The following is a 25,471-nucleotide window of genomic DNA, read 5'->3' as shown; positions in this document are numbered from 1 at the left end:
TGTGAAGAGCTTATTAAAACGTATTTTATATCCTACACCCTTTGAAAATTCCAAAAATTGTGTGGGCTTGGGAAAGGAAGTGTGTCTTTTGGCATCAGTGACATCACAGGCGCTAGCCAGTCAGGGGGCTTATGATAAATCACCCAGCTACCACTTTCACGGCACTTTTTTCTTGCGCTTGGGAATCAAGCTGCAGGGAGAATCTTACTGAAGGAGAAACCACAAAATCACACTGGAGCGTTGGGAAAATAGCCTCAGGGGCACAAGTCAGAAGGAAGTTGTTTCTACTGGAACCACATAATTGTGGTGGTAATACCGTCACCTCTCACAAAAACGCAGTTATAGAGCGAGGTGCGCAAAGTATGTGCACTACTCTGCTCTTTCCATCTCCCATAACCTAAAATAGGACTTGGGTTGGAAACGCGGCGTGCTGCTTAACCACAGCCGTTTTGGGTTCCTCCAGGTGAAAACAGCCAAGCTGAAGATTCCAAGTTCCTGCTGCAATGCAACATGGGGAATGCAAGCAGGGTAGATGACGACATGACCAGAGGGCTTCCATTGGAGGAGAAGGGTCTGTTGTGAGGCTGCCACAGAGTTCGTAACTCTAGGTTGGATCTAAATGTTCCCTTCCTCTGATGTGAGGAGTGCTTCCTTCAGTGAAAAGACTTTTTCCGGTTGGAGGAATTCTGCCTGTCTTATGGGACAAAGAAAATGAGCTGATTAATGACAGAATAGTAGAGCTGGGGGAGGCATCCAAGGTCATCTAGTCAATGGAGGAAATCACTGATAGTTTGGCCATGCAGCCTCTGCTTAAGAGCCTCAGTGATGATGGAGAGTCCACCACCTTGCAAGACAATCTGTTAACACTACTGCTGAACAGCTTGTACTATCAGGAAGATCTTCAAATGTTCAGTCAAAAGATCTCCCTTCTTGAAATGTGAACTGGTTTGCTTGGGTCCTACCTGCTGGAACAACAAGACTAAAACGTTAGTTTGTTGCTGTTTTTTAAAAAACCTTCCTATTGTTTTCATTATCCTAGTTTTCACTTATTGGGTGTATATATATTATCATTAGGCTGGTGTGCTTTGCTTGCTATGTTGTTGAAAACAATGACATTTAATCAAAATTAATGCATGTTACAATTAAAAAAACCAAAAACAAAGCTCAAGCAAAGGAGAGAGGTTCAAAGGTTGAGGAAAGACAACGGAGGAGTGTGCCTTTGGGGATGAAGTCAAACTGTTGGAAGGTTTCAGTGCCTGCTGTGGCTATAGAGACTGATATGGGAGAGACATGTTTTGTTGCATCTAGGGCAGATGAAGGCATCCAGTTGTGCTGCTGCAGATGCTCCATGGCGTTTCTTCCCTCTGTGCTCCTCCAAGCGGCATTTTCTCCTCTGGTCATCACTTTGGATACACAGCTTGACTGCCTGTCTCCAGGCAGTGTGGTCCATCTGCAAGGAATTCCCATCTGCAAGGGTTAATGTTTCCAGACTTCCTTCCACATTAGTAGACATCTTTGTAATGCAGAGTTGGTCTGCCAACAGGCTTGGTGCTAGAAACCATCTCTCCAAAGAGAACGCCCTTGCAGTGTAGGAGGGCTGCTGATATAAATGTGCTTTTACTCCCTCCACACATGCACCTATGTCTCTTTAAGTCCCATAGAAGCAGCAAAGCTGAACTGAGCATCTTTCACCTGCCATTGTCGCTTTCAGCTCAGGGAATGGGAAAGCTGGCAGACAGTGCAGAGAAAATGAAGAGCTACAAAGCATCTGCTTTTCGTACAGGAGGTCCTAAGTTCAATCCAGGCAGGAATCCATCTATCTCCAGGTAGGGTTTGGGAAAGACTCTGAAGTCCTGGAGAGCCGCTGCCAGTCAGTGTGGACAAAACTAAGCTCAATGGAGTCGGTGGTCTGACACAGTATTAAGTCAGCTTCCTAGGAAACCTAGTCAGAAACCAGCCCCGTTTCACTTGTTGTCAGCACACCCAGAAGCCAAGAGTTAACAGGGCCGAAAATCCTTAACACGCAGCAAATTCACAGCAAAGAGAAGCATCTTTGTTCCAGTTCCCTTCCTGAATGCCCTTCTTTCTCCTGGAACCGAACACTCTGCAGGCATCACAAACCCACACAGCTGGTTTACTTTAGCTCCTCAAACAATACCTCCATGGTCTTCCGGTTGCTCATGCTAATGATGGAGTTCAGCAATTCCACCGAGATAGAAACATGAGCCAAGGAGACAGTCGGGAGGGGAGCTGGCTCCTCTGGGGATTACTTAGTGCCGCAGAGTGGCATTAGCATAAAATAAGTGTGCTCATACCTACAGAACAAGCTGTAACAGTTACGTAATATTAGACTGAAGAGAGGAGCCCTTCTTTAATGTGCATAGCTTCACTAACTACAAAATGTGGCAAGGCCTCCTGCCATTTCTGCCCTACAGTCCTGTCCTGACTGCACCACTGGAAGCAAAAGAGGCAGATTGTCTTTTCAAGTCAACAATGCAAGGGCTCTGGGGTTACCTTAACGCAGTCGGTAGCACTAAAACTTTTCATTATGCAGATCTGCAAACCAACAAACAAACAAACGCCACCGCAACCCACACTTGTCAATTCCATCTCCAGAAATACAGTTTCAGGGCTTGTGCCGCGAAGATCTTGCTCAGAGGCTGGGACCTAACCATGTAACCTGGCATAGTTTATTTGATCTAACCATGCATGCTCAGATACCCAGTGCTCCTCTTCAAGCATCCAAGAGAACAGGGAGGTGCAATATCAGTCCTGGCAAACAGCATGAGGTTCCTGGATGGGCCAAGCTCCCTAGATGCCAGTCATAAGGGCATAAGAAGAGCCTGCTAGATCTGTCGGCTCCACCTGTCATTGGCTCTGGCTTATGTGGCGGAGTTTGGGCTTTCAAATTTCAGCAGCGCCCTGTGTGATGCCAAAATTCAGTGCCCCCTGGCCTCTAGGATTCTATTGTTCGTCCTTGTTGTGACGCCCCCTGCAGTGCTCTCTCGGCTCAGTGCCCAATGGGGGCGAACTAGTCACGTCCTGCTAAATCCACCCCTGATGCCACCAGTCCCAGAGGGTGCCACCAGCCACCGCTGGACACAGGGCTGGCCCAAGACATTTTGCTGCCTGAGGAAGAACCGTAATGGCACACCCCGTCCTCTGTCAAGGTGAAAGGTACCAAACACTACCCAGGTGATTTTGGCACCTGAGGCAGGAAGTCTCACAAGAACTTTTCTCCCTTTCTGGCAGTAACAATGCCACCATAATAATTTACACGATTTACCCTTTGCTGCCGTTTAATGACACCTAAAATGAGCTGCCTGAGGCAGATGCTTCACTCTGACAAATGGTGAGGCCAGCTCTGCCCATACAAATGGGCACATATCAGAACGTTTGTAAGATTACTTCCCCACACCCAAATCCCCTGGAATGCAGATGGTGTCCTGGCCATGGAGGAATCTTGTTCAGTCCTGAGTAAATCTATTGTGTGCTGTGTATAAAAAAGAAATGTTAGCATTCAAATAGCTTTCATTCTTGACATGCTCATCGAGTTTAGCATATATGTTCATTTTTCACCTCCCTCTTCCCCATCTGCCATCTGGGGTAGATGAAAAGGGAATCTGAGGTCTAACGGATCAAATCTGCTGATCTCTATAATGGGACTTTTGTAAACCCCAGATTATGCCACTGCCCATCAGGGTGAAAGGAAAGGAAATCCAACTGGGCTACTTTGCAGGCATTTTACATCTTAGCAGTTACATTTTAAGTTTATAGTCGGAAGACAGAACAACCACTTTGTTTTTTACCCTAAGACTCTGAAATAAAGTAGATCCCACATATATGGGATGGGATTGGGGGGGATTCAGTGAGAGGGAGGAAAAGACTTCGGGTTCATCCAGACTTCTGCTTGTCTCCCAGAGAAGCTCAATCTTTCCTGCTGTATCGGAGCAAACATCAATCAGGTTTTTAGGCACGTGACAAACAGAAGTGTGGACGAACCCTTCGAGTTTGGCATATTTCATTTTAGAAATCAGTTCTTAATTTATAAAATGAAAACTGCCAGAACTCAGACCTGGGAGATGTAGCATGCAAGAGGCTACGCATATGCTTTCTGTTATATTTCTTTATGTTCCTATTGATCAAAGTACACTCTTGCAATGTCAGGTTAAAGGTTGAGCTTTCATTCTGCAGAACCTGGGTTATCTTTTGTTCTTTCCATACATCATTTTTATCCATTAATATATATATGTATATTTAAATCTACTCTGCTTTCCCACTCCACAGGAGTTGCTCAATGTGGCACAAAATATAAAAGCAAACAGAAAGACCAAACTGATCAAGCTATTAAAACACAAATGATAAAAAACTATAAACAGCAGTAAAAGAAAGAGAAAAAACACCAACCAGGAGCACAAAGAGCAACGCTCACAATCAATACAGTAAGGCAGAGGGAGCCAACCTAGTGCTTGCCCGATGTTCCTGAACTACAGTTCCCATAATCCCTGACTATTGGCCCTGGTGACCGTAGTGGATGGGATTTGGAGTCTCAACAACATCTGGCTGCCTCTGCATTAAGGTAGCCAAAATGGCTTGTTTAAAAAGTAACATTTCCAATTGCCAGAGAAACCGAGGTAAAGAGGAAGGTAACTTAACATCTTGGGGCAGGCAGTTCCACAGACAAGAGCCCGCCACAGAAAAAGCCCCGTCATGCATTGCCACCAGTCTCGCCTTACTAAGCAATGGCACACACAAGGGAGTGTAACAGCTGATGTTGAAGGATAGACAGATTTCCATAGGAAGCATAAGACCACAAGAAGCTGCCTTCTGTGGAATCAGACCATTGGTCCATCCCTCTAGTTCAGTATTGTTTACACTGACTGGCAGCAGCTCTCCAGGGTCTCTCCTAGACCTACTTGGAGAGGTCAGAAATGGAACTAGGGGCCTCCTGCAGGCATAGCAGATGCTCCTCCAAGGAGCAGGGCCCTTCCCCGCAATAAGAAGAGACAGTCCTTCAAGCGGCTTTGTCTTAAGCTGCAGAGGGATTTATAGGCAACAACCACCAGCAACATGAACGGCACCAGGAAAGAATAGCCAGTGACTCTTGTTTATGTTTAATCTTTTGTTCTTTCCATACATCATTTTTATCCATTAATATATATATGTATATTTAAATCTACTCTGCTTTCCCACTCCACAGGAGTTGCTCAATGTGGCACAAAATATAAAAGCAAACAGAAAGACCAAACTGATCAAGCTATTAAAACACAAATGATAAAAAACTATAAACAGCAGTAAAAGAAAGAGAAAAAACACCAACCAGGAGCACAAAGAGCAACGCTCACAATCAATACAGTAAGGCAGAGGGAGCCAACCTAGTGCTTGCCCGATGTTCCTGAACTACAGTTCCCATAATCCCTGACTATTGGCCCTGGTGACCGTAGTGGATGGGATTTGGAGTCTCAACAACATCTGGCTGCCTCTGCATTAAGGTAGCCAAAATGGCTTGTTTAAAAAGTAACATTTCCAATTGCCAGAGAAACCGAGGTAAAGAGGAAGGTAACTTAACATCTTGGGGCAGGCAGTTCCACAGACAAGAGCCCGCCACAGAAAAAGCCCCGTCATGCATTGCCACCAGTCTCGCCTTACTAAGCAATGGCACACACAAGGGAGTGTAACAGCTGATGTTGAAGGATAGACAGATTTCCATAGGAAGCATAAGACCACAAGAAGCTGCCTTCTGTGGAATCAGACCATTGGTCCATCCCTCTAGTTCAGTATTGTTTACACTGACTGGCAGCAGCTCTCCAGGGTCTCTCCTAGACCTACTTGGAGAGGTCAGAAATGGAACTAGGGGCCTCCTGCAGGCATAGCAGATGCTCCTCCAAGGAGCAGGGCCCTTCCCCGCAATAAGAAGAGACAGTCCTTCAAGCGGCTTTGTCTTAAGCTGCAGAGGGATTTATAGGCAACAACCACCAGCAACATGAACGGCACCAGGAAAGAATAGCCAGTGACTCTTGTTTATGTTTAATCGTCTGCCTGGTGATTAGTATATATAGTATGTACATGAATCTGCTACTGAAATCAGCTATGAGCTCAGACGGGCGAGTCATAAATAACGCTCAGCTTTACTTATGGAATATCCTAGGTGGCGGGGGGGGGGAGGTGAGCGATGCCTTCAGATCTGTTCGAATCGCTATGAATACGCAGCAGCGAATCAAGAAGACACGCCGCCGCCGCCACCCCTTTCCTTTAATGGATTCGTTTCATCAAATTTATACACTGCTTGTTTAAAAAACAAAAACGAAGCACCAAAGCGATAAAAGATAAAAATGGGGGAAAAAGACAAAAAGGTGAAAAAGACAAAATATAAAAATGGAAATTCACAACCATTCCTGAAAGCACTAATTAAAAAAAAAAAAACATTTTTTTTTAAAGTTAAAATACTAAAGCAGATTAAAATCACCTCATTTTATAGACCCTTACACCCACTTTGAAAGGGGCGCTGCTGGGAGAACCCCGCTTAATTTTTTTTTTTAATGACACGAAGGCCTGACTCGCAGCACGAGCGATCAGATTTCCCGGGCTGGCTTCGCTCGGCGCCCGACGCGGCAGCCAATCGGAGCCCGGCCAGCCTTCCTCGCGCCGCTGCCCGGGTCCGCGAGGCCCGCCCTTCTTTGTTGCGGCGCCCAATGGGGGCGCTCGGAACGTCGGCGGCTGCCGGGTAACATGGTTCCATGTCAGAGAGCAACACTTGATCATGGAACATGGGCTGAGGCCGGGGCGGCCGAGGCAGCTGCAGAGGCAGCATCAGCCGCAGCCGCCGGGAGAGGCTCCGGTGCAATGAATCGCTGCGCGAGCAGGTGAGGCGGGCCGGGTTTTGCGGGGAGGGGAGCCCGAGGATGGGTGGGGTCGCCCGGCGGCCGAGAGAGGGAGGAACCGCCTGCTTTTTAAAAAAGGGCTTGCAGTAATCACAGCGGACAGGTCCGCCTTCCTCCCCGCACGTCGGGATCCCGAGACCGGTGCCAGTTCGCTTGCAGGCGTGCATGCACCCAGCCTTCCTACCTGCACCATCCGAGGCTGTTTGCCGCATGCAAGCCCCGGAAGAACGAAGCGCGCCGATGCTACTGCTGAACGGCGGCGAGGCTCGCCGAGATGCTCGGTCAGATCCTCATTCCGACGGCCTTAGCGGTGCGCGCTCCTCCCCGCCTCCCGCCCCAAGTCAGGCTCCATCCAGGCGCGGAGCCGGGTAGCCAGACACAACAAGCAGGGAGATCTGGTGGAATCCAGCCTCGCTGTGGGGGTGACAGATTTATGATCACCCGGGACACTGTTATGCGGGAAGAGAGGGATCCAGCTCTGCAGCAGCAGGCTCCCGCTTCCTTTTGTGTGACAGTTCCCAGAGGGTTATTCCAGGGTGTGCGTATAAATGTGTAGATGCGTGTCCTTAGAGGAAGATCAGGGTTCGCTTCTGCCGCGCTCCTGTGAGAGAGAACCTGAGGGGGCTGCTGAGGAAGAGAGGGATCGGCGGAGGGCCCTCCTCTTTTGTTTCATAGGTGTATCCGATAAGTGTCTGCTTTGATTATTGCTGTTCCATTGTTTCCCATTTCTGGCTGAGAACAACGAGAGCCTCTGCCTGATGTATCTTGCTCGCTAGTTCTCCTAGTGGGAAACGGGCTGTTTTGTCTGACCATGATGCTAACATGTGCTGTCTTGCACCTTCTGTTGTTATTTCCGAATAGATTCTGCCTGCAAGAGGAGAGACCCGCCGGTGATCTGCTTGGCTGCTGTTAGCAAGCAACTTCATGCCAACCTGATTCCTTGCGGGGTGGGGGAAGAGGGGATGGGGAGTGCTACCTGGTTGGGAGACTGAGCTGTCCGTCTCTTCCCGCTTTGCCCCGGAGAGGTGTCTCTCGTCCCTTTGAAGGCTCAGCGATGACGGGGTCCAGCTCCAATGCTTCCCGCCACCCTAAAGGAGACAAAGGGGGCCGTTCCAGGAGCTCGCACGCCCGGACGGTTGGCCTTGCCAACAGTGGGGGCTCGGAAGAGGAAGACAAAGATGGAGGGGTGGCTTTCCTCGTCAACAAAAGTGGCTTCCCTATTGATGGGAAGACCTGGGAGAGGATGTGGGGCCACGTGGCGAAGGTGCATCCGTCGGGCAAAGAGATGGTGGAGACCATAAGGAATGCTGACAACCTTGCAAAAGTAAGTTATGACTGCAGCTTCCTTTGTCATGGGCCTTATTCTGTGGCAAGGGTCTGCGGATTCTCTAGCCCAGACAGGTGGCTAGTGTACAGATCTCCCAATGTTGTTGGACTTGAAATCCCACCAGCCCCAGCCAGCATGGTTGATGGTCAGGGATGATGGGACACAGAGTCCCATGCAACACTTGGCGGGCCAAAGGTTAACCACCTCTGCTCTGGCCAGGTGTGTGAATCAAGTTCATGGGTGTGTGTTTACTCATTTGCACGATCATTTCTGCTTTCCCCAGTGAGGGTTTCAAAGAATGGTAGAGTTGGAAGGGACCACAAGGGTCATCTAGTCCAACCCCTTGAATTGCAGGAATCTTTTTGTCCAACGTGGGGCTCAAACCAACAACCCTGTGATTAAGAGTCTCGTGCTCTACCAACTGAGCTATCCCGCAGGCTGATTGAAGGTTGGCAGCTCTTTCTTTTGCAAGCAAAGGATTAACTGTAAGGAAGTCAGGCATAGGGTGAGGTAGCCATGGAAATGGGAAAAAGAAACCCCAATTAAATTAATGGACATTAGGCATGCTCATGCGTTCCAATGGGTCTGCTCTGAGCAGGTCTAACATTAGACACAACCCACCAGCTCTAAAGAGGGCACTGAAGTCTTGCCTAGGGACCAGTGTATGCCTTGCTCAGCCTCCTTTGGTCTTTGAGACTTTGCCTAAGTGCCCACATGTTTCCAGGCCTTTCCTGTACCATGAGGACTAGTAAGTTGCTTTAAAAGAAGAAGCTTGTACCAATTTGTATGCATGCGTGCAGTACTGTGGTGTAGTGTAGAATATTCCCAGCCTTGGTTATACTTGCATTAGTAGACCTTTGAGACATCTATAAACACAGCCCAGCAGCTGTTCGTTTTTATCCCTGGAGGAAATGCTTGTAGTTGCACATTAGAGCGGAGGCCAGAGGTGGTTAACAGCGACAGTCATCTGGGCATTTCCATGCTAAGCACTTAATTTTGAGCAACGAATCGCTTTCCGTGCATTTGGAAATGTCGGGTCTCGTCGTTTCCCTCCATGAACAGTTGTGAAAGTTTGCAGCTCTCTGCTAACAGCTCTTGTGATGAAATGAAATCACAGGTGGCACAACAGCTGCAGTTTGGCAGGAAAAATGACACTTGGCTCAGGATTGCGTTGAATTTCGGATTTGATGGGATGCAATGAGAAGTCTGTAGAAGCCCTCAAACCAGGCAGTTTGGATTGTTTCACTCTGGCCAGCTGCTCCAAGCTTGTTCTGTGCACTTACAAGTACTACATGAATCTGCCTAGGCCAGATCATCTAGCTAGTCTTGCATACCCTGACTGGCAGTGGCTCTCCAGGATCTCAGAGTCTTTCCTACCACCTAGAACTGGAAATGCTGGAGATTGAATCTGGGATCTTCTGCATGCAAAGTATAGACTCTACCAATGAGTTATGGTCCCCTTTCTATCAGATGTGCTCTGCTACTGAGCTATAGTCATCTCCAGAGGCTGCCCACACCTTCAATATAAAGGAGAAGCAAAATTGCACCATTGGTGAGCAAAGAGGCAGGCTTGATGTTGCTTGCAGTCATGGCAACACTAAGGATGACGGACTGTACTTCAAGATGGATTAATGGTTCTTCAGCCCTATACAAGGTCCTCCACACATACCCAACGATAGAAGTTGTTTGGAGAAGGGCATTCAAATGGCCTCCAGAAGTTCCTTCAGAATTAGTTAAGAACTCTGTGTAACGTTTGGGAAGTGGTATTATCTATTTATATATCATTTCCCTTCATGGTTTTCCCCTGAACAACCCTGCGAGGTAGCTTAGGCTGGTAGGCAGGGACTGGGCCTAAGGTGGGAATTTGAACCCTGGTCTCCTAGGTCCTAGTCCGACACGACTAACCCACATGGGCTGAATTTGCCACCACTGCAATCCTATGCACATTTAATTAGGTGTAAGCCCTTGACCAAGACTTTCCTAATGCAGCAGGAATTTTAAAGTGGTTTCCACCCCTGTTTTTAGAATGAATTTTAATCTTATTATTTGTATGATTTTTTTTAACATTCTGTGTACACAGCTTAGAAAGTCTGAATATAAAGCCACATATAAATGCCTTAAATAAATAACAAAATGAAAATATAGTCCCTTAGCCATACTGCCCAGAATCTGTTGTGTATTTATTTCAGCATTCCCCTTTGCTTTGAAAAATGAGGGTGATAATTAGGGTTGCCAACTGACCAGAAAACCCCCCGGCCTGGCTTTCTCCTGTACCTGTCACAGCACCTTGAAGGGCACTGAGTGAAGCATCATGCAGATAAGCGTTACCAGCTATGAATGTGTGACAATCAAACCATTAAAGGCACAGAAGCAACACTAGGTTGAAAGAAAGACCTGGGGTTTTTTTTTTTTGTTTGTTTAAGATGGTTAGCAACCCTATTTCCAACCCCTCCATTTTAATTCATCAGCTGCTAGATCCCAATTGAAATCCTTGTGAATGGACTTATTCAAAGTAAGTGCTAAATTGCAACGTATGGGAATCTGGCATATGCCACCCAAATTAAATCTGTAATTAGTGATGATTTTCTTATTAGCGTGTCATAGGCACGCTATTTCCTCTCGGCCAGAAAGGAATCGGGATTTGGGTTTCAATGAGCATCCCAGTGCCCCAGTTGCTATTGCAGGCGGTCAAGGCAGATGCTTCCTTCCCTCAGCTTTTTCCATTCCGAATTCTAATTCTGCACCATGTGACTTGCGGCTGGCCTGGTGATTGATGAAACAGCTGGCGATGGAGACAACTTGCGATGGAAACTCTCCAGAGATAGCTGCCCTTCCAGCCACCTGTTATGTCTGCAAGGCCACATACTGCGGGGCACTGAGACGGCTTTCCTATTAAACTCCCTTGTGTTTTAGCAGTCGTGAGCAAGCATGTCGTCCATCTGGGCAGGTTGACATTTTGTTATTATGTGCTACAGAGTTGCTCTGACCATTTGTTTTTCTATTATACAAAAACAAAAAAACCCTGAAAACCTGGTCTGATACCCACTGGACTGCCTGATCCTACAGTAAATCTCAGGGTGGCAACTAATTTTTAAATATCCTGTGCACATCTGCGCAAGGCAATTCCAGTGCAAACCAGGAATTAACCCCTTCCGTCACCATGTGTGGAAATCTGCCACATCCCGGATCAGATTATTTATTGTGATGTCAGGTGATTGAGAGGTGGGCACAGTCTCCCACCATCAAACTTGGCCCATGGGGGATGGGAGAAAAAACAATCTGTAATACTTTCAAGATCCAGTACTCCACCTCTGGTGAATTCAGTTGAGGGCTTGTGGTCCTCTAGGTGTTGTTCACCTACAGCTCCCATCATCCCTTGCTGACTCGGGCTCATGGGAGTTGGAGTCCAGAAGAAATAAATATGGAGGGCCCCAGGTTCCCTGCCCTGGTCTGCTCTGACTAGTAGGTGACCTTTTCTTCCTTAATGAGCCGGTGTGGTGTAATGGTTACAAGTGTCGGAATAGGACCTGAGAGACTAGGGTTCGAACCCCGACTCGGCCATGAAGCTCACTGGGCCAATCACTGCCTTTCAGCCTAACTTATTTCCTAGGGTTGTTGTGAGGGGAAAATGGGGAGGAGGAGCTATAGCTATGCTATATCACCTTAATCTTCTTGTAGAAAAGGTGGTATGCAAAATGCAATAAACACAAATAAATAAGTTATAATTTCCTTAAACAAAATCTAGCACCCTGGGGGAACAGAAGAGCAGCATCAAAGGGCTGGGGCAATATTCCACATTTTTGGAAATCGGTGTCCCATTTTGAAGCACTATCCAGAGCTGTGACAGTACTGGAATCCCTGACTGCCGACATCAGATTGTTAAGAGCGGGTGCTTGGCATTCTTTTGTAAATCTGTTATGCAGCTCTAAATGGTAAACTTCTTTAAAAAGTTGTTCATAAACCGAGCACGAGATTCTCATGGCAAAGGAAGCTTGTTTGTGTTTCAGACATTTCAGCATCTGGTCACTGGCTCCTGTCACATATGCCAGCAGTCCGGCTGCTGAAGGCATGTGTCCATGTCCGTTTGTCAATTGCTGGCACAGAAGAGTGACATGTGGCATCATAACCAGCTCCCTTTGACAGTGCCGCAAACAGCTGTGGTGAATATTCTGGGGAAAGTATGGCTCAGGGAGTAGTGCTGAGTGATGGGGAACTGTCTTCTGTGCCTTGCAAGGCCAAACTAAGAAAACAGTTGATTTGGCAGAGCTGGCCTGATGCTGGAATGAAGACCAAACTGAGCCTGAAGAAGTTGGCTCTTTGTAGCACTTAATGTGTGTACATTCTGCCCAAGACTGCCCAATCCTGTTGTCATGAACTGGCTGGAAAGAAAGAGGAATGGTGGGAGGCGGGGGAACCCCAAAGGGAAGAAGGCCCCCGGACCTGGGGATTGGTGGTGGGATGACGATGAGTGCTCAGAGGGAGAAGAGGGAGCAAACTCGGAGGAGGAAGCTGGAGAGGTAACAGGCCTCAGTGAGAAGGGAGAGTCTCAGGTAAAGAGAAGTTCTGAATTGGAAGCTGCAGCAGGAGAGAGGGATGAGGGAAGCCAAGAGGCAGAGATGAGTCAGGGTGGTGAAGAAGCTTCCCCCTCCCAGGACCAGGAGAGGCATGAAGTGAGAGAAGCAGAAGCAGACATGCCAGCGTAGTCTCAGATTGCTTGGGAAGGACCTGGGAGAGGCTGAGACTTCGACAGTTGTAGGAAGGTAGGGATCCTCAGTCTCCACAACTGCCTCATAGGGGCAAGACCTACCAAAGAAGAATTGCTGTGCTCATTAGGCCTGGCAGACTATGCTTCTAATAAAGAGTTAACTTTGCTTATTCCATATGATTTATTGCTGGCTGGCTCCTGTCACTTATGCACTTGCTATAAGCCAGGGGTGAAGAATCTGTGGCCCTCCTGATGTGGTTGGACTCCAGCTCCTATCATCTGTGACCTTTGACCATATTAACTGGGGATGGGGGGAGTCCTGCAACATCTACAAGGCCCTAGACCAGGCTTCCTCAACCTTGGCCCTCCAGATGTTTTTGGCCTACAACTCCCATGATCCCTAGCTAGCATGACCAGTGGTCAGGGATGATGGGAAATGTAGTCTCAAAACATCTGGAGGGCTGAGGTTGAGGAAGCCTGTCCTAGATGCCTAGATAGGGTCAGGCTGCACGAACTTCCTTAGCGTAAACCAGCGATGCTGCTGGCCAGTTGGGACATGAGACTCAGGAGCCATGTACCTGCATAAATGGAAGTGTGTCTTGGTGGAAATTTGAGAGTAGGTGGCTAGGGTCTTCCTGGCATTGATGAAGGCCAGTAATCCTGTTGGCAAAGCTTTAAAAAAAAATTAAGAAAGAGAGCATTTGAGGAAGAATGGAAAATGTTTACAGAACTTTGGAGCAGTAGTCAGAGAGATGGTTAGTTAGACAAGACACCTTTTGCAATTTTATGAGAAGAAATGAATATGATACTTCTTCAACAAAATATCATAAATGTATACATTTATAAATCAAAGGGCCCAACCAATACCTCCCCCCTATTAACTTTATTAAGTATGCTGGTTTATTTTTCTTTAACCCCCTTTTATTTTTTGTCCATGGTTATTGGTATTCTGGATTATACAAATCATTATTTAAAGTTTACTTGCAATTTGCTGTATCCTGTCTAAACTCTGCAATTTTTGTGTGCTTCTTTCCATGTCAGTACTTGCATTTTCAATGTACTCGCATATACCTATCCATATAAATATAAATAAAAAAAACAAATAATGGTAAAAAGCAGGGAAGCGAAGAGTCAAGAGATGTGGGGCCACTGCACAAAAGACCCAGGGCTTGAGCCACCCCATAACCGGACCTCTGGTGTGAGCAGAACACTGTCATCCTGAGGTGATTTCAGCTCTGCTCCCTTCCTGCTTGAATAAGCAACAACCTCTCAACATTTCTCTCTCTCCTCGTTCACAGCCTTCAATGCCATCCTTGCCAAGCTACAGGGCTTCCATGACCATCCCTGAGTGGCTTCAGGCAATACAGAATTACATGAAGATGCTGCAGTATCCTTTTTTTAAATATATATATATGTTTTGGAGACCCAAAACTGCAATGTTAAGCTTTTCTATTGAGCTGTTGAGTGAATGCATGGAGGGAGGGAAAAGGGTAAAATGTGACATGAGAATGGAAAGCGAAGGAGGGGTAAAATTCTCTTTGCTGCCTTTCCCCGGCACTAGGGAAGATTTGTGAGGCTACCTAAGCTTTGGCCTGCTTCGCTGGGTCTTGAGGGCCAGGCAATTAGCTTGTGCTGACACTGATGAGGATGTAATTGAAGAGGGAGATTTAGCATCCAATCGATTGAATATGTCCTTTGTGAACTCCGCTTCCAAGGTCATTGGGAAGAGAATTTTCACATCTTTGTGGTGATGAATTGCTGCTGAGGAAGAGAAGGTGGTGTCCATACCTTTGAAAGGCCAGAGCAGCCTGTATTGAGCTGAAGGGGCCTGTGAAGCCTTAGGAGCTTGGTGGGGTAGATCATTAGATGGAACAAGTGAGATCTGCAACAAAATGTTGCCTTTCCCCTACACCCCAAATCAGCACTACAGTGGTACCTCGGGTTAAGAACTTAATTCGTTCTGGAGGTCCGTTCTTAACCTGAAACTGTTCTTAACCTGAGGTATCACTTTAGCTAATGGGGCCTCCCACTGCTGCTGCGCTGCCACTGCATGGTTTCTGTTCTCATCCTGAAGCAATGTTCTTAACCTGAGGTACTATTTCTGGGTTAGCAGGGTCTGTAACCTGAAGCGTCTGTGGCTACTGAGCATGCTCAGTACTCCTTGAGCTGCTTCTTGGGTTCCCTCCTCTCTTAGGTGCTGTTTTGCAAATTTTGGGTTTTCCCCATGCCTACTAGTGCTATCCTCTTGTACATGAGCAGTGCCATGAGTGGTTCACAGCCTGGAAAGAGAGGAAATGATATGGTTTAGCCAATTGGAGTCCTGTAAGAAGGAAGATGAGTTTTCACCTAAGGAGAAGCCCACACCATACATTTACAGACCATGGCGCTGTAGTTTGTTAAGGGTGTGGCGAATTGCAGCTGAGTGAGAAGAAAACTACAGTTCCCAGGATTCTTTGGGGGAAGCCATGTGCTTTAAATGTACAGTGTGGATGTGCCCAATCTATCTCAGTATTGCCTACCCTGACTGGCAGTAGCTCTCCAGGGTTTCAGGGAGGGCATCTTTCCCAGCTTTACCTGGAGATGCTGGGGATCTGCATACAAGGCAGATGCTCTACCCGCAAGGCTACAGCCCTTTCCCAGATAATTGCCTGCAATTCAGACTAGCAGTATGGATTGGAGGGGGAGAAGTGTGCTTTAAGTATGCAAAGCATTAAGGATGTCTTGAAATCTGAGTGAACTTTGTTTGACATTGCAATGAACCTGACCAGCTTTTAAAAAATTGACCATTCTAAACCTCCTGAGGTTTACAAATAAACCACTCTAAAGCAGAGCCACTTCTCCAGTTTCCCACGCATCTAAAACAGCAAATTAAGCTGATGCTTTGCTTCCTTTCTGACACATCGCTCCATTACAGTTCAGCTCTCCATGCTGGAAACAGATGTTCCCATTGGGCTATTAAGTGGCCACCCTGTGTCTGGCTATTAAGCTGCAACTCTGAGTCAGAAAGTGATTTAAAACACTGCCAAAAATAAACCACTGTGTTGGCCGCAGTGAGGGAACCACCAGAAGGCCCTCAGAGCTGGACCTCAGTGTCTGGGCTGAACAATGAAGATGGAGACGCTCCTTCAGGTGTATAGGGCTGAGGCCATTTAGGGCTTTAAAGGTCAGCACCAACACTTTGAATTGTGCTCAGAAACATACCAGGAGCCAGTGTAGATCTCTTAAGACTGGCGTTATATGGTCCCAGCAGCTGCTCCCAGTCACCAGTCTAGCAGCCGCGTTCTGGATTAATAGCAGTTTCTGAGTCACCTTCAAAGATAGCCCCACATTCATTGTCAAATACATCTCCATTGTGTATCTTTTTAAATCTGTGATTAATTTGGAGGTAATAACTTTTAATAGGTGGTATGCATTTTTAGAAGTGATGATGGTCATATCACTTGCTCAAACCAATTGATTTCTCCTCCCTGTTATGCAGTTACTTTGCCTTAACCAATGAAACCCAGATACAATCACACAGGGACTCAATTTTTTGAAATTAGGAAATCAAGACCTCTAAGTGGGTAAGTATCAATTGGACTCATTGGGGGTGCTGGATACTCTGGTGGGCTTGGGTTATTTTATTTTTAAAGAAGAAGAAGAGGAAGAGTTTGGATTTGATACCCCGCCTTTCACTCCCTTTAAGGAGTCTCAAAGTGGCTAACATTCTCCTTTCCCTTCCTCCCCCACAACAAGCACTCTGTGAGGTGAGTGGGGCTGAGAGACTTCAGAGAAGTGTGCCTGGCCCAAGGTCACCCAGCAGCTGCATGTGGAGGAGCAGAGACACGAACCCGGTTCCCCAGATTACGAGACTACTGCTCTTAACCACTTCACCACACTGGCTCTCAGAGAGAGCTCCTAAGGTTGGGTAACTTGTCTGCATGGATAAAACAGGATAGAATGCTCGACATAAGACGAGCCTGTTGGACCAAGCCAATGGCCCATTTAGTCCAGCATGCTATTCTCACAATGGCCAGCCAGATTCCTATGGGAAACCTGCAAGCAGGATGCAAGCACAAGAGCCCTCTGTTTCCAGCAACTCAGAAACTTTGGCCATGTGAACAGAGGCCGGAAGTGGAAAGTTACAATCTTAGCTCAGGTCTGTACCAGTGACAAGGCCAGTTGCCTAGCCAAAAAATGCCCGCTTGTAGTTGCTTCATCGTGGACCAACACTATGTGATACGTCATTGCGTGAATTGCCCCAAAGACTGCATTATATGGCTCATCCACAGCAGCAGCAGCCAGTTGTCGGTTATGACTAGTGGTGTATTAGTAAGTTTTGAAGTGCAGGAGCTTATCATGAGAGCCAGTGTGGTGTAGTGGTTAAGAGCGGTAGACTCGTAATCTGCTGAACCGGGTTCGTGTCTCCGCTCCTCCACATGCAGCTGCTGGGTGACCTTGGGCCAGTCACACTTCTCAGAAGTCTCTCAGCCCCACTCACCTCACAGAATGTTTGTTGTGGGGGAGGAAGGGAAAGGAGAATGTTAGCTGCTTTGAGACTCCTGAAGGGGAGTGAAAGGCGGGATATCAAATCCAAACTCTTCTTCATGACAGCCCCATAGCCCTGCTCTCAAGGAGAGACAAAAACATGGCTTTTGTTCCACACCCACACCTAACAATGAGCGCTAGCATAATAGCATAATACAAACATATGCAAACTCTGTCCTCCAGATGTTTTGGGACTACAACTCCCATCATCCCTGGCTAACAGGACCACTGATCAGGGATGATGGGAATTGTCTCAAAACATCTGGAGGGCCGAGTTTGCCTATGCCTGGCATAATACAGTGGTACCTCGGGTTAAGTACTTAATTTGTTCCGGAGGTCCGTTCTTAACCTGAAACTGTTCTTAACCTGAAGCACCTCTTTAGCTAATGGGGCCTCCTGCTGCCGCCGCACCACCGGAGCACGATTTCTGTTCTCATCCTGAAGCAAAGTTCTTAACCCGAGGTACTATTTCTGGGTTAGCGGAGTCTGTACCCTGAAGCGTATGTAACCCGAGGTACCACTGTACCTAGTTTGTTAGATCAGCATGACATGCCATCATATGCAGGACTTCCTAGGAGTAAGCTCCAATGAACTCAGTAGTGTTTACTAGCCTAGGATTGCATTCAACGTGACTTACTTAGGTCTGTTAATTTCACTAGGTCTACCCTGCGTAATAGTTCCCTGTAACTACAACCTGTAGGCTCATCTTTAAAAACACATTGAGACAAGGTTTAAACAAAAGATCCCCGTCTGCTGAATTGCAACCTCTTTAGCTTTTGATTGGAAATGCAAACCATCTTGCAAAGAAGGGTTACCATTTAAACTGCTAGGGAGAAGTAGGAAAGGGAGCCCCATCAAGGAACAGAGAGAAGAATCCAGCCTCTCCTTGATTATTTTTCTCCTCCTCTGGCCTCCTCTATACTAATCTGTCACAAATAATCTTGGAGGCCCCATTCATTTGCCAGAGCAAGAAGGATTCATCATTTACCCTGGTGCACCGGCCAATGACATCACTGCTCCTATCCTGAAAAAAGTCGAGAGCTGCACTCCCCTGTATTTCCCTTCCACAGTGCCGCTGTTTTTTGGCCTTAGAATGCAACTCTGTTGCTGGGTCAATGATCCCACAATGGGGCAGAACAGTCTTCCTTGTGTAACGAGTGGCAAGCTTTTGTTCTCCTGACTTCAGTAACAACCCCAGATCACTGGATGGAATAATGCTTTTAATTGCTTCTACAATGTTTTTAACTAATTGCTCTGATATGTTTCTAACTGCAATTGCTTTTAGAAGCTTTGAACTTAAAAATATATATCTTTTCATTACTGACAACCCAAAAGTGTCGCAGCAGGGTATTATATCATACCATATAAAAGTGTTTAACCATTTTTTAGAATGGTTTTGCTTTTGCTTTTTAAATTGTGGATCTTCGTGCCACCCTGGGTTTTTTGGGGGAGGAAGGGTGAGATATAAATTAAGTAAATCAATCAATCAATCAATCAATCAATCAAACAATCAATCAATCAATCAATCAATAATTGTGCAAGTATTGTGTGGCCTGACAGACAACATGTGTCTACTTAAATTAAGCTAGCAAAATGCCCGGCGTCTGGGATTTTAAATATCTGCCTTCAGTATGTTGGTGAGCAGAGGATCCTGATAAGTGAGGTCTTACATTGGAAATGGAGCATACATTAAAACATGACTTTGGTATTTCGACAATAAGAGGAGGATGAGTTGCTGCTTGCGTTTGCTCTGCTCAGCTGGTGAAGACTGTCAGGCACTGAAACCATTAATATTCTGCCCACCCTGATGGCTTCAGGAAGCGGGGATAATAATTACCATCTTGTAAAACCCTGTATTGAAAAGCTGCCAAGATGCGCTCCTTTTCCCCAGCTAGCAAGGAGATTGCTGCACATGGCTTTGCATGCACATGGCCTGCTGCTTCTGAGCCTGGTGTCAGAAGTTCTCAAGGCAGGGGGCTCTGAAGCTTCCTGTGGAGATCCAGAAGGTCAACTATTATTTATCCTTCCTCGTATGTCTTTACCCAGGCAGGAAGCTGATTGACAACTAGCCTCTGCTTCCTCCCAACTGGTGTAATAGAAGAGCTTTAAACTTCCACCTCTCATAGTATTTCTACTAAGTACATAGTATTTCCACTAAGCTGGGTTAGATCAAAGGACTACCTGGGCACCAAACTAATATATAGTAAAACTGTATAATATAAAATAGAACCTGACTGGGAAATTGTGTCTCTGCAGATGGGACTACAGCCCAATCATCTATGAACATTCAGTGGTCTTTTAAATGTGATTGTGGTGGCAGCAGCGGTGGTTTGTTTTGTCCTTGTCCTTGTTTTTGTCTTATGTATTTTGTGTTCTTATTTTGTATTTTTAAGTTGCGAACCTCCCTGTGATCTTCAGATATGAGGGGGGGGGGTTCACAAATTTAATAGCTAAATAAATAATAAAGGCAAATAATAGTAATAATAATAATTAATAATTTTGTTTATATGGTGGAACATTCCATAAGACACAGCAGTGCAGATGTCTCAGCTCTGCAGGGTCCACCACTTATTTTGACATTTTGGTGAGTCTCAGACGGGACTGGCTGGAAGACAATTGTAGGAGACATATTGTTCAGTGTTACTTGGGGGGCCTGCTTGTGCCAGCTCCTCCCAGCACACCAGGCTGCTTGTCTGTGTTTTAGCTGCTGCATTTCCATAGTGTGATCCCTGATCTATGAATAGGAATTGTTGTGAACGTGGTGAGCCAGTGCCTGTGGCAGTGCTCAGAATGGGGACCTTGAAAAACGCTGAAGCTGTGTCTGTAAGCAGCTTTGGCTGTGATGACAGATGGGATGGGGGGGGGGGAGAGTTGATTCTCTGTCTCCCTGCAGGGGAGATGCAGACATGCCTTTTTTTTGAGTGAACTGGAGAAGCACATGGACAGGTACTTGTGCTTCCTGTTCCTCGTGCATCCTTGCCACATCTGAAGCTTCTGTGAACAAAAAACACATTACTGTCTAGACTGGGCTAGTGTGATAACTAGGCTTATTCTCCAACTCCACCCATCTACTTTTACAGGGAGCTTCTCTGAGATGTCCTGTTTGGGGACTCAGTTGTTTACTGCCGTTAGTATAGTATAGGGCTTGCTATACGCCGCGGGTGGCGCTGTGGGTTAAACCACAGAGCCTAAGACTTGCAGATCAGAAGGTCGGGGGTTCGAATTCCCATGATAGGGTGAGCTTCCGTTCTTCAGTCCCTGCTCCTGCCAACCTAGCAGTTCGAAAGCACGTCAAAGTGCACGTAGATAAATAGGTACCGCTCCGGCGAGAAGGTAAACAGCATTTCCGTGCACTGCTCTGGTTTGCCAGAAGTGGCATAGTCATGCTGGCCACATGACCCGGAAGCTGTCCGCCGGCTCCCTTGGCCAATAAAGCGATATGAGCGCCGCAACCCCAGAGTCGGTCACGACTGGACCTAATGGTCAGGGGTCCCTTTACCCTTTACCTTATACGCCTAAAGCATGCCTTATGAGGAATGGTTGAGAGAATTGGGTATGTTTAGCCTGGTAAAGAGGAAACTGAGAGCAGCTATGACAGGCCTCTTCAAATATCTAAAGGCAGGGGTCAGCAAACGTTTTCAGCAGGAGGCCGGTCCACTGTCCCTCAGACCTTCTGGGGTGGCCGGACTATATTTTGAAGGGAAAAAAATGAACGAATTCCTATGCCCCACAAATAACCCAGAGATGCATTTTAAATAGAAGGACACATTCTACTCATGTAAAAACACACTGATTCCCAGACCGTATGCGGCCTGGATTGAGAAGGCGATGGGGCCGGATTTGGCCCCCAGGCCTTAATTTGCCTACCCATGATCTAAAGGGCTGTCATCTGGAAAATGGAGCAAGCTTGGTTTCAACTGCTCTGGAGGGAGGACCCAAACCAATGGCTTGAAGTTAGAATAAAGGAGATTCTGGCTAAACCTCAGGAAGAACTTTCTGACAGAGCCACTTCCGGCCTGCCCAGGAGGTGGGGTTGCGGGCTTCATGCCCACCCCCCACGTGAGCGGGGGCTGGTTTCAGCCCCCGCGAGAGCAGGGGAATCCCGGCCGTGTCTGCCCTATTTAGGGCCGGCGCAGAGGGGGCTCGCATTCTTGGGGCCTTGTTGATGGAAAGCCGGGTTTGGAGAGAGAGCAGGTGCCCGATAGCCACAAATAGGGCTAGGAAAGCCTTGGATCGGGCGGTGGTGCGTAGAGTGGCAGCCCTGGGTGGGTGGGTCATTGACCACCTGGGCAACTGCGAGGCCCTCTACCAGCTTGATGGCGTGCATCTTTTGGATGCGGGAAATGATATTTGGCTTGATGGCGTGCATCTTTCAGATGCGGGAAATGACATGTGGCTTACTGATATAGCAAAGGGGGTAAGGGATTGGTTTCAGGCATGAGAGTATTGGCAGTGAGCGATTGCTCGTGTGGCGGTAGGCATTGGTAAGAAGGGGTTAAGAGGATGTGCGTGGGGGGAGGAACGCCATCACCTCCCTCCAGTGAGCGAAGGGTGGTCCGTTAAAGGACTCCGGGGGCGTGGCCCTGTCCGAAGCCTATGGAGGTGTGGGCCAAAGTCACGCCCCCGAGCGGTGACCCGGGGGAGCTCCTAGTCGAAGTGCCTCGGCGGGAGACTCCCCCCGATATAGTGTTAACCCTTCCCCGTGTCTCCAGCAAATGGGCTGGAGCCGGATAGTCGTTAGGACCAATGCCTAAGGCAATGCCTCTCATTCCTGAATTCAATAAAGTTGTGGCCTAATTCGCCCATTTAACCTTAAACTATGGTGTCTCGTGTCTTTATTTATCCTGGTGGGGGGCGGGAACTCGCCACGCAATAAGTGCTGTTTGGCAATGGAACACTCCTTCCTTGGAGGTTTTTAAACAGAGGTTGGATGGCCACCTGTCATGGATGCTTTAGCTGAGATTCCTGCATTGCAGGGGGTGACCCTCAGGGTGCTTTCCAACTTTACAGTTCTATGATGCTATGAAAAGAGGGAATTGCTATTTTATGCCTGGAAAGTGGCACTCAGGTGAATGGGAGTGTTCCTTCCTGCGCTACAGCAACTATGCTACAGCCACTGGTGTGAATGGAATCCAGCGGGATGAACATACACCAGAAGTGTAATGTGGAGAAAGTCAATTGTAATTCAGCTTGCAGTGAAAGAGCAATGTTTATGAGCGCTAGGAAACTGCCCATCTGGAAGCAGACAAGGTTCAGCAGGCAACCCACAGAGACGTCAAGTCAGAATTGCAGGGCTATAATTAACATATGAGTATAAGAAGAACCTTGCTGGGAAAAGCCCTTCTAATGCTGCAACTGGAACACTTTGGGAATTGTTCTAACTTTTATTGTGTCTGAAATTTGCTTATCTGCAGGAGTTCTGGTGTGCTACAAGCTGTCAGGAGAAAGTCTCTATTAGGAATGAAACTGACTAGACCAGAAAGGGGTGAAACATAGGAAATGGTCTAGCCAGCCTGATACTGTCTACACCTGAATGTTTTTTGCAGCCCAAGGTCTACATTACTTTCTGGGCAGCCTGGGCAGAGCAAGGAGTGCAAATGTAACCCTTGCAACACAGCTATGTCCTCCTTTGGCCAAAGAGATCAACAGATCCTCAACTGGTTTGAAGACAGGGAACTTGTTATTGCTGCAAAGTGCGACGCTCTTGTGGACTACAAGGGTGCACCCTGAGAAAAGTCACTTGCCACACTGAGAAAGGCCCAGAAGATTGCCAGACAGTGTGCCAATGTGAAATATACTCAGAGCTGAGTGTGAATTTCATGCTCTTTATTCAGCTCGTGGTAGCAATGAATGAAACTTTCCCCAAAACGTCTGCTATATAGACATTATTTACACAATGGGCCCCGCGTGATTGGCTAATTCCAGGCTGCTCCTGTAGGCCAATCAGGTTGCGGATTCACTTCCTCCAGAAGCCTGATTGGCTGCTCTTGTAGGCCAATCATGTTGCTGATTCACTTCATCCAGCAGCCTGATTGGCTGCTCCTGCAGGCCAATCAGGTTGCTGATTGACTTCCACCTGGAGCTGGATTGAGTGGCTCCTGCAGACCAATCAGACTGCTGCAATCTGGATCCTATTTTTCTAGGATTCAGCTCAGTACATAAGACAATGACTATTGGCTAAAGCTTTGCACAGTAGACTAGCCTCTAAACACCCACCCACCCCACCTAATTCATCCAGACAAACAAGAGGCGTCATTGGAATTCAGGGATACATCTCAGCCAGGCAAAAGCACTCGGTGCAAAGCAGCGCCGGTGAGGGGGCTGGCCTGGGGAGAGTTCAGAGGGCCAAAAAGAGAGGATTGGAGGGCCACATTTGGCCCACAGACCTGGGGGTTCTTCACCCCTGGCTTGCAGGGTTTCAGACAGGGTTCTCTCCCAGTCCTGTTGGGAGATGTTGGGGACTGAAACTGGGGCATTCTGCATGCAAAGCAATGCTCCGCCACTGAGCTGCCATCCTTCCCCTGGCAAGCCAATATGGTCAGTTTCACAACTCCAGTTACTTATGTGGAACTAAGTCATGGTGAGGAATTAATAAAGCAGTATAAAACAGGCTGCCCGCTCCACAAGACTCCTCCACAACTCAGTTAGGTTTGTTTAGTCATGAAGTCATCAGTGCCGGATCGAGCAGTTCTTAACATTGTTTTCTTCTGAAATAAAATGTCTGTGTGCAGCTTCCCGGTGTGAAAACATCAGTTGCTTTCTCTGAGTGACTATAGTACATGGCTGTGGATTTCAGGCACAGTGATTCTTGGTCCAGCATTTGTATAAATGATTTGTTTTCTATTTCCTCCCCTGCTTTCGTAGGTTAATGGAATCGGCAAAAGAAATGACCAGGGAATCTTTACCTATCAAATGCCTTGAAGCAGTTATCCTGGGGATGTATCCTTTTATCTACAAGTTCTTTGCTCGGATCTGTTGTTGTTAATAATAATAATAATGATGATGATAATAATAATAATAATAATATAATGGTAACCTACACTTCTTGGATGCTGTGTAACAGCACTGGCCAAAGGTGAGTTAAAACAGAGCTGGTTTGGGGAACCTGCTTCCTTCCAGATGTTTCTGGATTACAGCTAATCATGGGGCTGATGGGAACTGAAGTCCAACAACATCTGGGCTACACATCTGTGAGGCAGAGGATTGTTGGAAGCTTGACTCCTTTTCAACATGCTTTGAAACATCTCCATTGGCCTAGTTTACTTAGATTACCTAGGAGCAAAGGGTTCATTTTAAAATAAAGCAAGAAATTGTGATGGAAAACTCAGGCTTTTCACATCAGTCACTTTGTCACAAATATTTTCCCCAAAAATATGGCATGGTCCAATATAAATCCACCACTCAGTGCTAGGAGCATACCTAGGAGTTAGATAGGTTGGCCTCCTCCAAGGGTAAAGTCTCCGGGGTGGGGCCCTCACAGAAATCACATGTCTCCACCCTGGCTTGGTGTCACAGCATCCCTGAGAGGGCACCTCCCCAGTCGGCCGGCAGTGCTATTAGCTCCTTGTCAAGGTCAATATACTATTATTGCGCCCATAACTTGTTGAAGGATATATCCACCAAAACGCAGCAGTCTGGAGGGGCCCTTAGTCAGCAAGAAATCAGCACTCCCCTCCTTTCTGAATGTCAAGATCATGACTGAGCTTCCTGAGTCCCTCTCCTCCTGTGGAAATAAGATACAGGCAGTAATAACCTCATTACGCTGACAGGCCTCGCTGCTGCTTGCGTTCGGGGCAGGATCACGCCAAAGCAGCAGTGCTTAAAAAAACACGGGAGCTTCCCAGCGCCTAGCAGATTACTGAGTTGTCATTTTAATCAGGTCTCTTGACAGCTTGCACTGTCAGCTTTTACAAGTGATTTTCCTTCTTTTTTTTATAAAAAAAGATCACTTCTGTAATCTCTTTGTGTGTCAAATTGGGTTTGGAGCACTCTCTTCCTGCTTAGAAGCCTCTTGAAGTTTTGTGAGGCGGT

General features: G+C 47.0%; 1 protein-coding gene across 2 annotated transcripts in view; it reads left to right on the top strand.

Annotated features, from left to right (window-relative positions):
* The first annotated feature begins 6,679 nt into the window (after positions 1-6,679).
* Positions 6,680-25,471, top strand: part of VASH2 (vasohibin 2) — a 38,436-nt gene continuing 19,644 nt past the window's right edge. Inside the window, exons 1-5 of one of the 2 annotated variants that reach the window (XM_083494719.1) lie at positions 6,680-6,863; positions 7,743-8,205; positions 14,212-14,300; positions 16,420-16,476; positions 24,305-24,379. In XM_083494719.1, the coding sequence (XP_083350845.1) occupies positions 7,936-8,205; positions 14,212-14,300; positions 16,420-16,476; positions 24,305-24,379 (491 nt within the window). In that variant the 5' untranslated portion in view covers positions 6,680-6,863; positions 7,743-7,935. The remainder of the gene's footprint in view (positions 6,864-7,742; positions 8,206-14,211; positions 14,301-16,419; positions 16,477-24,304; positions 24,380-25,471) is intronic. The other variant, XM_083494718.1, reaches the window with a different exon arrangement.

Source organism: Podarcis liolepis, assembly GCF_965112155.1.
Source record: "Podarcis liolepis genome assembly, chromosome: 3".
NCBI lineage: Eukaryota > Metazoa > Chordata > Lepidosauria > Squamata > Lacertidae > Podarcis > Podarcis liolepis.
This window is presented reverse-complemented; position numbering and strand designations above follow the sequence as displayed.